General features: G+C 31.5%; 1 protein-coding gene across 1 annotated transcript in view; it reads left to right on the top strand.

Moving 5' to 3' along the window:
* LOC128162514 (receptor-type tyrosine-protein phosphatase alpha-like) overlaps positions 1 to 10,961 on the top strand; it is a 30,247-nt gene extending 19,286 nt beyond the window's left edge. Inside the window, exons 10-28 of the mRNA XM_052825742.1 lie at positions 226 to 366; positions 1,308 to 1,422; positions 1,567 to 1,625; positions 1,824 to 2,062; positions 3,960 to 4,053; positions 4,723 to 4,787; positions 4,996 to 5,032; positions 5,342 to 5,439; positions 6,024 to 6,152; positions 6,440 to 6,588; positions 7,074 to 7,209; positions 7,503 to 7,649; positions 8,021 to 8,114; positions 8,218 to 8,291; positions 8,690 to 8,824; positions 8,940 to 9,059; positions 9,348 to 9,505; positions 9,939 to 10,074; positions 10,605 to 10,961. Of these exons, the coding sequence (XP_052681702.1) occupies positions 226 to 366; positions 1,308 to 1,422; positions 1,567 to 1,625; positions 1,824 to 2,062; positions 3,960 to 4,053; positions 4,723 to 4,787; positions 4,996 to 5,032; positions 5,342 to 5,439; positions 6,024 to 6,152; positions 6,440 to 6,588; positions 7,074 to 7,209; positions 7,503 to 7,649; positions 8,021 to 8,114; positions 8,218 to 8,291; positions 8,690 to 8,824; positions 8,940 to 9,059; positions 9,348 to 9,505; positions 9,939 to 10,074; positions 10,605 to 10,712 (2,234 nt within the window). The 3' untranslated portion in view covers positions 10,713 to 10,961. The remainder of the gene's footprint in view (positions 1 to 225; positions 367 to 1,307; positions 1,423 to 1,566; positions 1,626 to 1,823; positions 2,063 to 3,959; positions 4,054 to 4,722; positions 4,788 to 4,995; positions 5,033 to 5,341; positions 5,440 to 6,023; positions 6,153 to 6,439; positions 6,589 to 7,073; positions 7,210 to 7,502; positions 7,650 to 8,020; positions 8,115 to 8,217; positions 8,292 to 8,689; positions 8,825 to 8,939; positions 9,060 to 9,347; positions 9,506 to 9,938; positions 10,075 to 10,604) is intronic.
* Positions 10,962 to 11,918: the final 957 nt, after the last annotated feature.

Genomic DNA, 11,918 nt, shown 5'->3' with positions numbered 1-11,918 from the left:
ACAAAGATTAATCCACCTAGATATAATATATGTAACTGACAGAAAGATTTGCTTTTTCAAAGCTGAACTCTTTATGACCTATTTGAAATAAGATAGGAAAACACGTACTGGATTAATTTTGATTTAATAGAATTTTCAATCAGAGCAAAATATTACAAGATGACAAGTTCACATTTTTGTAAGAATTTTTATCATTTAGAATTGTTGATTATTTTTTTCAATCAGCGTGCCCTGAAGGCAGTTTTGGAGGGGACTGTTTAGAGAAATGTGGTAGATGTGTAAACAACACGTGTAATCACGTGAACGGCTCGTGCAGTGGACCGTGTCAGGACGGATGGGAGGGTGGAAGGTGTCTAATGGCGAAAGGTAAACCTCAATATACATGTAATCCATTCTGTACTGAAATATTTTACTTAAAAATTTGAAGGCGGGCTTTAGGGGGACAGGTGGAATTTGGTACTATTCATTTTTCATCGTAACAAAAATTTTAAAGATTTTCTAGGAAGTATCTTATCTAAAAAGAGTAATGACTACTAAGTGTTTACTTTGATAAATCTAATAGTTTGTAATTACGAAAAGAGATTATGCAAAATTTTCAACATTTCATTACTGATATTTCTTTTTATCAATAACACAGATGAAATACTAGTAAAACAATAACAATTGAATCAATTACCCTTGATAAAACGTCAAAACATTAAATTGGTATTTTTCAGCGCGTACTTAATATCATTGGCATTTTTTGATTGACATTACTATGTGCTGATAGTTCTAAAAGGAAAACCATTTAACAAGGCTAAATGAACATTAATAAAACAGCCAGATGAGTTGGAATATTAATGCTTCAATTGTTTCTGCAACAGATTTTACTCGGTTTGAATTTGCTGTTTATTGTCCTAAGACTTTGTTTTGAATATCATACAATCCGAAGAAACCATTATTTTGGATAAGATTTTTCTCTGATATTAGCTTAACATCGTTGCAAACGGTAACTTATAATAACACAAAAGCTCTGCACAAGATTTTACGAACCTGAAGTGTTTGTTATAGTTAGCAAATGTCAAGATATCGTTTCGTAACGAGAAGTCAAAGTCAATGCATCGTTTTTTAAACAATTCAAAAGATAAGTGAAAATCAGTCACCCGGTGGCAAGACAACTAAATGTGTTTATTTCAAATAGTAAATACAATATACTGGGTGAACATTTGAAATTTTTGTTCATTGTATATACAAATGTGAACGCATGCAACACATTTGCTGGATGTGTCCATCTTTGTATAGAGATTGTAAACTTAACAATTTTTCAGCTCTGGTCTCGCCTGCGGACACCCCGGATATCTCTAATAGTCTAGTGGTTGGAGCCGTGGTTGGTGCTGTGTCATTACTGGCTGTAATAGCTGTGACTGCCATCTTGCTTATAAGGTTAAGGCTAACATATATACATGTATTCGATCTGTGTACATGTATGTGTTCTTGTAAGATCAATCAATATTGCATGCGTTTAATGAACAGATCGGTTTTTTTTTCATTTTTGATCATTGTTTAGAATCAAAACTTGATTTTTAGGGATCGACGTAAAAGGTCACACAACGCTCCAAAAGGCTCTGCACCTAATGGCACAAAAGGTAAATAACATATCTCCAATCAATGCAGTGTATCTAAAAAGTTGAGTAAGAAGTTTAAATTGTTTTCTGTTGTACATTGATATTATTGGCCTCTGATATTTGATATGACAATATTTTGTGAAAAATATGTGTAATATATTTGTATACGTGGACATGGTGTACTACACAATAAATTGTATATAATTATGTCGTCTGCAGATCAAATCACATACATGAATGCGGCCGCTTGTATCCCAGATGCAATGTCCAAGACAATTGATCCCCCTGTAATCGTGCCCCAGACAACTGAGCCCCCGCAAGATCCCGTCTACTCTAATCCTGAAGATACCCCGATCAGGAACAATAACTCTGTCGGAAAAATATCCATTACCAGGCTTGTTAATGTCGTCACATTAGGATCTGTGAATAGCTACAAGGATCTACGAAAAGAGTACCAAGTAAGATGAAAATAGATATTGATGTTTTATGCAACACCAAAAGACGTTTTTAAATTTGATAATGTCCGATTAGATTAATATGCGGAAAATAATGTTTATATGCCGAAAAAATTCTGTAAAAAAAGTATTAGAGAGTTTCGAGGCCTGTTAGGGCCGAGAATGTCTGATATTTTTTTCATACAAAAGTGTTTGAAGCGTATATCGTACCTAAAACTCTGCCATTGAATTTCGTGTTGGCTTACCTGAAACAGTCCGATTTTGAAAGATATCATTACTGTAATCACTGGCAATGGTCTGATATTAAAAAGCTCGCTAATATCGAACTGTCACATGCAAAGTTTTAGACTGCTGGAACAAAAGAATGATATCACAAATTACAAATTACCGCACTTCAAAGTAGATTATATAGCACACTATTTGAATTGATATTTTCCTCAAATTGTAATTCATGTTTAGTAGTATACCTTTCTATATAGTTAAAAAAAACACAAAAACAAATAACCTGGAGAATAGCCTTATTTTGTGCTTACGATTGCAAATACTTACAATTCTTTCTTTTTCTTTTATGCCAATGTTTATAACGTTTTCATACAAAGCTTCATTTCATAATATTTACATACAGTGTATATTTCCTCTTATGTTTGCATTGGAAATCTGCGACGTTCATTTTTTTATGAATACACTTTACTACATTGTAATTCATGCGCCATGAGCACGGATAGAAACGTCTTCACGTGTTTTGAGTATATTAATTTTTGTTAGATTAAATGAAACTTTCAATCTTACATAACCAATTTGATATGTCCTTTTGAAAAACAATCATTAATATATATCTACCCCTTAATAAAAAAGATTTCTCTCCACAAAGTTTATGGCACTATATTTGTTGTCGCGGAAGCTAACTAAATAACATGTTAATATGACTGTTCCATTTATATTTCATATCCCTGACTGAGACAGTGAATAATAGGCTTTGTATCAGCGATACACAATATTTTATATAAATAGACTTTAGTATGAAATTCAATTCTTTAAATAACACTATTAAAGCACAATGGCAACGCCCGCCTACACAACAATAGAAACATTTCGGCCACCTTTAATACAAATTTGGTTTCCAAGATAATTAATCATGGTACATTCGTTGATAATACACATGGATTCCATGAAATTATGAATCTCGGGGAAGAATATTTCAAACATACGATTTCCTTTTATTTTTTTATAGTAAAAGATCAAACTTCTGAGTAAACTTTGTGCAATATATAAAGTAAATTGACAAGATAGTTTATCTGTTTGCTGCGCTCAAATTTTGGGTCGTACATGTGTATGTCCGAATCATCCCCGACATTTTATATAGGATTATGTAGGAAAAGGGGGTTTTCATGTTCAATTTCATATGTAAAAAATTACAAACATCCGATTTTCTTAAGTTAAAACGAAGTTTTTCTACTAGCCGTCTGCAAAATTTGGGCCTTGGAACATGACGTGCAAGCAATTTTAAATATAGAATTGTATAAAATTAAAGGATGTTTACGAATCTACTTTAATTGAATTTGTAATAGATAAAGAAATATCTAATTTACACTTACACGGAACATGAAGGGCGGGCATATGTTTTTACTTTGAAATTATTTTCTTGATTTTAATTATTGACGCTTCAATAAAAAATGCACGACGTTTATTTTAATCAATTGTTACGTTAAAACACTCATTATGTTATAAATAACAAAGACTAATTGTTATCTATTATGTATATATTTTTCATTTTAGTTGGTGTATATATATATATATATATATATATATATATATATATATATATATATATATATATATATATATATATATATATATATATATATATTATGGACTGAAATTTTACTAAAACCTTTTTCAGACAATACCGTATGGGGAACAGGATCATATACCTTGCAATCATGGAAAACTTCCACAAAATATTCCCAAAAATAGATTCAAAACTACTTTCCCATGTAAGTGTTAGAAACACCACTTATGAAGAAATGAGTATCTTTATTCTCCAAGGTAACAATGGAATTAGGTTATCTATACCATTCGTTGATTTATGGCTTTATCACATAACTACCGTTTTCTTAATTATCATGCACGAAAATGTAAAAAGTAGAACAGAATAACACGACCACACAATTTTACCGTCTTCAGTGTTATGAACTTAAGGAGGTTTGATGATTAACAATTATTTATCACAAAACTCTATGATATTTTAATCATAAACCGTCTAGTTAAAAAATTTCAAATACTGTGGAATCATTAGAATTCGTGGTGGCCACATTTTCATGGTATTCATGGGTAGCCGTTTCCCACAAATTTACATCCTCAACGAAACAAAAATAGAAAGAGTATTCTTTATTACTGAAACTGAAAACTGACACACCCACGAAATTACATCCCCACAAATGAGCAAAAAACCAACAATCCACAAAAATTGACCCCCACGAATTTAAATGATTTCACAGTGCACATGAAGCTTTTCTTTAGAAATTGAATGTTCCCTCTATATCTTTTTATAGTGCTACTATTAAATTAAATTAATTTAAAAATTGACACAAATATCAAATATTAAATAAATATAAGATAATCCATGCAATCTGTCATATAAATTATTTCCGGGGTTTTTTCAGATGATCATTCTAGGATTATTCTGAAGGATGCGAAATCTGATTACATCAATGCAAACTATATACAGGTAAAAAGATTCCTCGTATCTTATTAAAAACCTAATCAGACAGAAATAAATCACTATCTTATGTTTGCAAAAGAAATTTTACCATATTTATTCATTCATCAACTGCAAAATGTGATAAAAATATATCACTTCCCTCTCTCAAGTGCGAATGTCATTTTATTTTATTTATTAACTATGTAAAATTCAAATAATTTTTTTTTTCTCTCAGAATGTTAAAGGAGAAAAAACTTACATAGCAGCGCAAGGTAAGAAGAATTTACTAGACTTCTTCGACAAAAAACTTTTAAACAGTCACGTCTTGTACACTTCCTTACTCCGTCTGATTTTTTTTTAACAAATTACACATACTGAATTAAATTTAAGTTTAACTTAACCTGTTTTGCTGTCATACTGTATTTTTTACGTTTTACATAGGAAATAGCAGTTTAATGACTGAATGATTTTAAGTAAAAAAAAATTGCATATTTACACAAGAAAAGTTTAAGTTAAATCATACTCTCCCTAATCAAAGCACAAATGAAATAAGATTTATTTTGAATTATTTAATCAATCAGGACCACGACCAAACACACTAGCGGATCACTGGATGCTGATTTGGCAAGAAAATGTGACAACCATTGTTATGTTAACAAATCTTATTGAAGGGACTAAGGTACATGCAGTCAATTATTTTTTTTTTACAATTTTCTCTCATACATTTTATAAAAACTGTTATGCTTTTTGCATTTTACATATGTCAAATTGTTTAAAGCAAACAACATGCATATCGCCTTTGAAATTTTAACGCAGTAGCTTTTTAGAGGAGTACATTGCCTTTAAAACAAAATGCATCTATATATTCATAATTCTGTAGATTCCTTATTTTACGCGAGTACTTAATTCCGCAAATTAACGGTTTTCCATCAAAGCCCAAGAAGATAAAATCGCGAATGCTGAAATTGTATCATTGTTTCATAAAGTTAACATATGTCCAAAAATTAGATTTAAAAGCTAGATTTTAATGTTCGCGAGACGGGTTTCTTTCGGTTTTACGCGAAAAAAATTCCTCGTGTTTAATTAGGACTTGACAGCACAATGAACTAGGAACACATATTATCAATTATTCGTTACCAAATAAATGTTCTATCGCTTTAAAAAAAAGAAACACTAGGCGTTTCAGTAGGAGAAAAAAATCCGCGGAATCTTCGATATAAAATGATAATGATTGATAATTCTAAATATCTTTTTTTTTTTTAGAAAAAGTGTGAAAAGTACTGGCCGGACCTCTTGACAGAATCTCTGTTCGGAAAAACAAAGGTCCTTCTGCTTAGTGAGAATGCATATGCATACTATGTTGTCCGGAAGATGAAGGTTACCTCAGTAGAAGTATGAATGATACCTTATTTTGATGATTTACATTACAATATCTAATATTCCTTTCTGCATTTAATATTGATAGATTGTCAAAATTAAACATAATTGAATTGTAGTGTTGATTTTATTCGGCATTTTAAATAAGTTTGCTTAAAGGAAAATTATAAAATATATTAATTGCATTTATTTGCCTAATTAAATTTGTCTAATTAAACTACATCTTAATTATAAAATCTGTGTAATGTTTGGTATAATTGTCTGGAATGAAGATAAACAACGTAGCTATTCTTTGCTTTCAGACAAAGTCTTCCCGAACCGTGACCCAGTTTCACTACATACAGTGGCCAGACCATGGCGTGCCTGACCCACTTAGTCTGGTCGTGTTTCATAAACATGTCAAGAGATCTGTTGGAAAGCAAAATTCTCTCCCAATTCTGGTTCATTGCAGGTAGGAACCGTATGTAATCGATTTATATTAGTTCATTGTTATTTGTTGATTATCGTCTGTTCGGGATTGTTTTACCCATGTTTAGTCAAGATTCTTTCACCCATATGTGGTATATATGTTTGTACCAATGTTGAATTTATGCACTCCTGTCGGAATACTTAATTTACTAATATTGTGTCAACGTGGTTTTGAATACATCGGAAAATGTTGATTCCATTAATTTGAAATCAAGCATTTATTTTATTAAAACGTTCTAACTATTTGTCTGTCAAAAATTAAGAGGGTTCGGTTCGATAGTCGTTACGTTTATAAAAGATCTGATGATAAATTTGTTGACCATCCATTCTCCTTAATAAACTAAGAATGAAGTTCAAAGAAAATATGTGTATTTGAACAAATATATTATAAAATTATATTAACTTCCATGAAATTCAAGTGTAGGTTCCTCTTCTAACCTGCATAAAGCTATGTACTTGCTGTTTTAGTGCGGGTATCGGTCGGACCGGAACCTTCATAGGTTTGGATGCGCTACATCAGCAAGGTCTGGAGACTGGACACGTCACAGTGGAGGATTACGTCAGACGTATGAGAGAAGACAGGATGAACATGGTACAGAACGTAGTAAGTTCAATTAGGGGGGGGGGGGGGGTAACTCGTAATATAAGACCAAGTGGGGTAGAATGATGAATAAAAATGCTTGCACATAGTGCTCATTTTATCTTAAGTCAAAAGAAAAAAATAAATCAGTCAAGTGAAGATAAACTTACCTATGCAATTCTTTTTCTATTTTTGATTTTATAACGACACTTGAACATTCAATTATCATGGATTAATTTTGTTAGATGATTATAATAATAAGTGTTAACATTAAGAGTACATGCATTTAATGCTTTTTGATATTGAATCATTTTCAGGAGCAGTACATATTTCTGTACGAAGCTTTGGTTGAATCTTTTAAAGACAAGCATGACGTAATGACAAAGGACACGTTCATCAAAAAAACTCGTGATCTACAGACCGGTAGTAAATCTCCATCGGATTGGATGAAATCCCAGTTTGAGGTATCAAACAAAATTAAACTTTGATAGTGTATTTTCTTAAGTAAAAATGTGTTAATAATTAATGTACTAGCTACAATGTACAATGTTGACGTGAAATCCAAATAATTTAAAATTAAATTTAACATTTTGTTACGTTATCAATTAATGAACAACAAATTAATTTCTTTTTTTTTTCTTTTTTTGGTGGTAAATGGGTTTTGTTTTTCTTATCTTGATGGTTACATGATTTTTTTAAAATATCAATCTGTTTTTGTTGTTGTTATTGTGGGTTTTTTTTTTTTTGGGGGGGGGGGGGGGTGAGCCCGTAACCATACGTCAACATACTTATTAATATATTAAATTTTTATGTATTAAAACCGTTGCTTTTTAAGGACTTGAAAGCCATTCTAAAGAGTTATTCTTCGAGTGAAAAGAAAGCCGGACTGGAAAACAAGGAGCTCAATATGACGAGAAATGTTCTGCCAGGTTATTATTGATTTAATAATGTATTATTACCTCCATGTTTTATTTACTGAAATTGATGCTTATACATAACATTTGACAATTACACTCCAAATTGGCATTTTAGCGGACAGATACAGAGTGTTTCTGACGTCACGCATAGAAGGCAGGGGAGATTACTACAATGCAGTATATCTATCTGTACGTAGACGAACGTTTTCTTTCTCAAGTTCGGTTATCTGCCTTAACAGTGTTCCTCATTCAACTTTTGTTATAATTTTACATCAGTGCGGTGTTATTTTTTGTTTGATAAATTCTTCCTTTTTCAATTTTTGTGATATCTACACTATTTTTGTTTCTGTTTGATATAATGCATTTAAATTACCTTCCGAGCTTTCACGTTTTGTTTTGGCAATGTTAATTCCTCAGGTAAACGAAGGAATATATAAAATGTGTATGAGCAATTCTCTTAATTACAATAAAATGTAGATAAATTCACATGAAATATACAAGTAATGAATAGAGCATAAATGAATTAAATGACACCTGCATGTATAAACTATATGTTGAGTTTTTCAGTGAATCTATTTGTTTTGTAGACATTTACAGATAAAGATGTACTAATTGCTGGGCAGTACCCACTTTCTGGAAATTCCGTTGATCTGTTTCGTCTTTTATATGACAATGACTCCAATATCGTTGTTGTGACAAATAAACTATCAGACATACCTTCAGTAAGTACTTAAACTGTATACAGTGCAAATGCTAAGTAATATGTGGAATATAAAGAACTTACGAAGAAAAATCATATTGCGTTAGCTGTGTATCTACTATTTTATTTATTTGCAGTGCAGTGAATGGTTTTTGGACGAGAAAATCTCACTTCCTCCTTTTGAAATAACGAAAACAGACACGTGTATTAGTTCAAAGGGTGTTCGAAAACATGTTCTTAAAGTTTTTAACACGGAGGTAATTAGACATTAAAAATTCATTTTACTCGGGCTTTTCCTTTTATATATTATAAATGTAACTTAAATAAATTAACTTGCTTCCATTAGCTTACCGAATCCACAAGATAAGAGTAGAGTTTGATTATAAAATAAAAGATTTTTAGACGTAAATGCACAAATATATTTATTTGCATGAACGTTCGATAAAATAAAATATTCGTAAACAATCGTAAGCTGACCTTGAATCTTTAAGATAACATGCTGATGATGTTTTAATCAAAAGTAAAAAGTGTGTTTTACGTTTTAGTCCGCTACCGATGATGATATCCAAGTTTATGAAATAATGTCATGGAGCATGGCTGATCCTCTACCAAAGACTGCTGACGTGATAGCAGATGTTGTTTGTAGTATAAACAGTTATTTTGCTACACAGTCAGAGAAGAAACCAGTGACTATTTTGTCAAAGTAAGTATTGTACAGTATGAAATAAAAACATGTCTTAGGGCGTCAATGTTAAACTAAATAGCTAAATGGTATACGGATGAACAAAACTAAGACGGGGTGGGAGATCGGAGAAAACAGAAGGAAAGAATACTTTTCATAATCCTTATATTATTACATTTGTGGTGTGACGGTGTAATTATTTATAGTTTAGAAGGCATTGTATAAACGTATACAACGTATACAACGAAAATGGATTAAACAGCTGACAACTTAGCTTATATTACTTCACCATTGAAGATGATTTTCTCGTGTAATGATTCATCTATTATGTCACCCAAATATAAGAGATAGTAGATGTAGTTAAATAAAAAGACAAAAATTGAAATTCTTCCGAGACAATAAATTAATACTTAGTGTGGAGTAGCAATGATTATAATTTGGGTTTGTTCTATAGGGACGGTGCCTCTGGGTGCGGACTTCTTTGTGCCGCTCTTAACGCCACACAACAGCTGTGTCAGGACGCGGAGGTGGACATGTTTACCATTGTCAGGCAGCTGCAGGTCAGACGACCGGAAATGGTCGCTACACTGGTAAGAGAGTGTAGAACTATTCAACATAGTTCTTTGCTTGACTATTTTAATCAATTGAAACTCACCATTAGAGATTCAAAGTAATACTCTGTTTTATCTTGCATGCTGAGCTCAAATCGCTGTACATTTTAAACAGTAACACTTAAATTTCAAAGAAAGTAAAATGTAATGGAAGAATGGATTATTTAAAGTCTATTATAACACAATACAAACTTAATAGGAGAACACATTTCTGAAGATGGAATTAAAATAATTATTTTCTAAAAAAAAAAAAAAAAAAAAACTTAATTTTAAAACATTATAAGCTGAGAATATTTATTATGTGATAGAACTTATAAAATTATTTTTATTTATATAACGAGGTGATTTAAATACACCAAAAGTGAATAGGGAATCGAATCTTACCATAGGGGATACAAATTTATAGTGTTTAATTTCATTAGCTGAACTCAAAGCGCAGTTCATTCCATGCAGCCATAAACTTCTATGAGATAATACTATCAGTCATTATATCATTTCTCTACTTACAGGAAGAGTTCCGATTCTGTTTTACATCTACTTTGATATCACTTGACGCACAAGAGACCTCAACAAATGATATCTACAGTAATGAAGACAATGTTTACGCAAATACTTAGTGAGATGGTCCATGTAGATACTTATTTCATCAAGAATAACTGCCAATATACTTGCAAGAACAATATCGACCTCATTGTTAGAGATTTATGTGATGTTCCTTTTGTTTTTTCGAACGTTTTTCATATTGCTTCATATTTTTCCTTTAAACTTTTATTATCAAGTAAAAAGTTGGTGCTATTTATATATGTAAATTGTAGATTTTGTTTGTTGTAACATAGATCTTTTTTTCATTTATCTGAAAATAAATTTATGTTAAAAAATATCACTGGAGTTGGATATGACAAATTACGAATGAATCAATGAATGTAAAAAGAGCGAGCAGTTTAGGCTTTGTATTTGTTAAAAGTGTTGAATTTAAAGTGGCTATCTAGTCGGATGTATGCGTCCATGTCCACATTTTAAGATCAGGAAAATTAGCAAAGAACGTTTAAAGTTGCAATATAAAAGTCTAACGAGAATCATTGAATAAATCAAGTAAAAAATTCGTGAAAATCTAAATAAAGATTTATTCGAGAAAATTTAGTTTCCTATTTGTTCAAAAAAAGGGCAAATTTACGATACAAGGACCTTGTCAGCAAATACAATCATCTGCTAAGTCGAATGCTGCCTGACGTTTTCCATACCTACTGTTAGCCATTATTATTCACGAGATCTAACGTTTTCTCGATTACGACAAAGAGCACACGGCGGGTGTGACCAGTAACCAGAGGATGATTACTCTTCCTTGGCATCTAATCCTAACTCTAATTTCTGTAAAGGTCTGTGAGCGTTTGCTCTGTACCTATTTTGTATTTTACCTTTCTTCTTCCTCTTCCGTTAAGGGGTTGACCTTATTGACTGAGTGATGATGATCCCTTTGGACTTCTGAATGTTAAAACTGTTCGTTATCACCACATTTCTTTTATTCTGTCGTTCAGCCAAAAATTATAATGTACCAAGGGCTGCAGGTTAATACGTTTTGCACATACGGGGTACACTTTTACTTAGGCGTAGTGTTTTTTTAATATATCATATTTTTTTATCCAGAAAGGAAAGGTAGTTAACAAAAATGAAATTAAATATGAATGCAATTTTTCTGATGCGTGCAATTTATCAATACTAACGCTATTGTATGTGGCAAGATTATTCATATGCACAAAACTTACATCATTCCAGGTATAGTTCCATATACTACCTGTAATATGGTTTTATTCACATTTCTGCAT

The sequence above is a fragment of the Crassostrea angulata genome, chromosome 9, assembly GCF_025612915.1.
Source record: "Crassostrea angulata isolate pt1a10 chromosome 9, ASM2561291v2, whole genome shotgun sequence".
NCBI classification, from domain to species: domain Eukaryota; kingdom Metazoa; phylum Mollusca; class Bivalvia; order Ostreida; family Ostreidae; genus Magallana; species Magallana angulata.
This window is presented reverse-complemented; position numbering and strand designations above follow the sequence as displayed.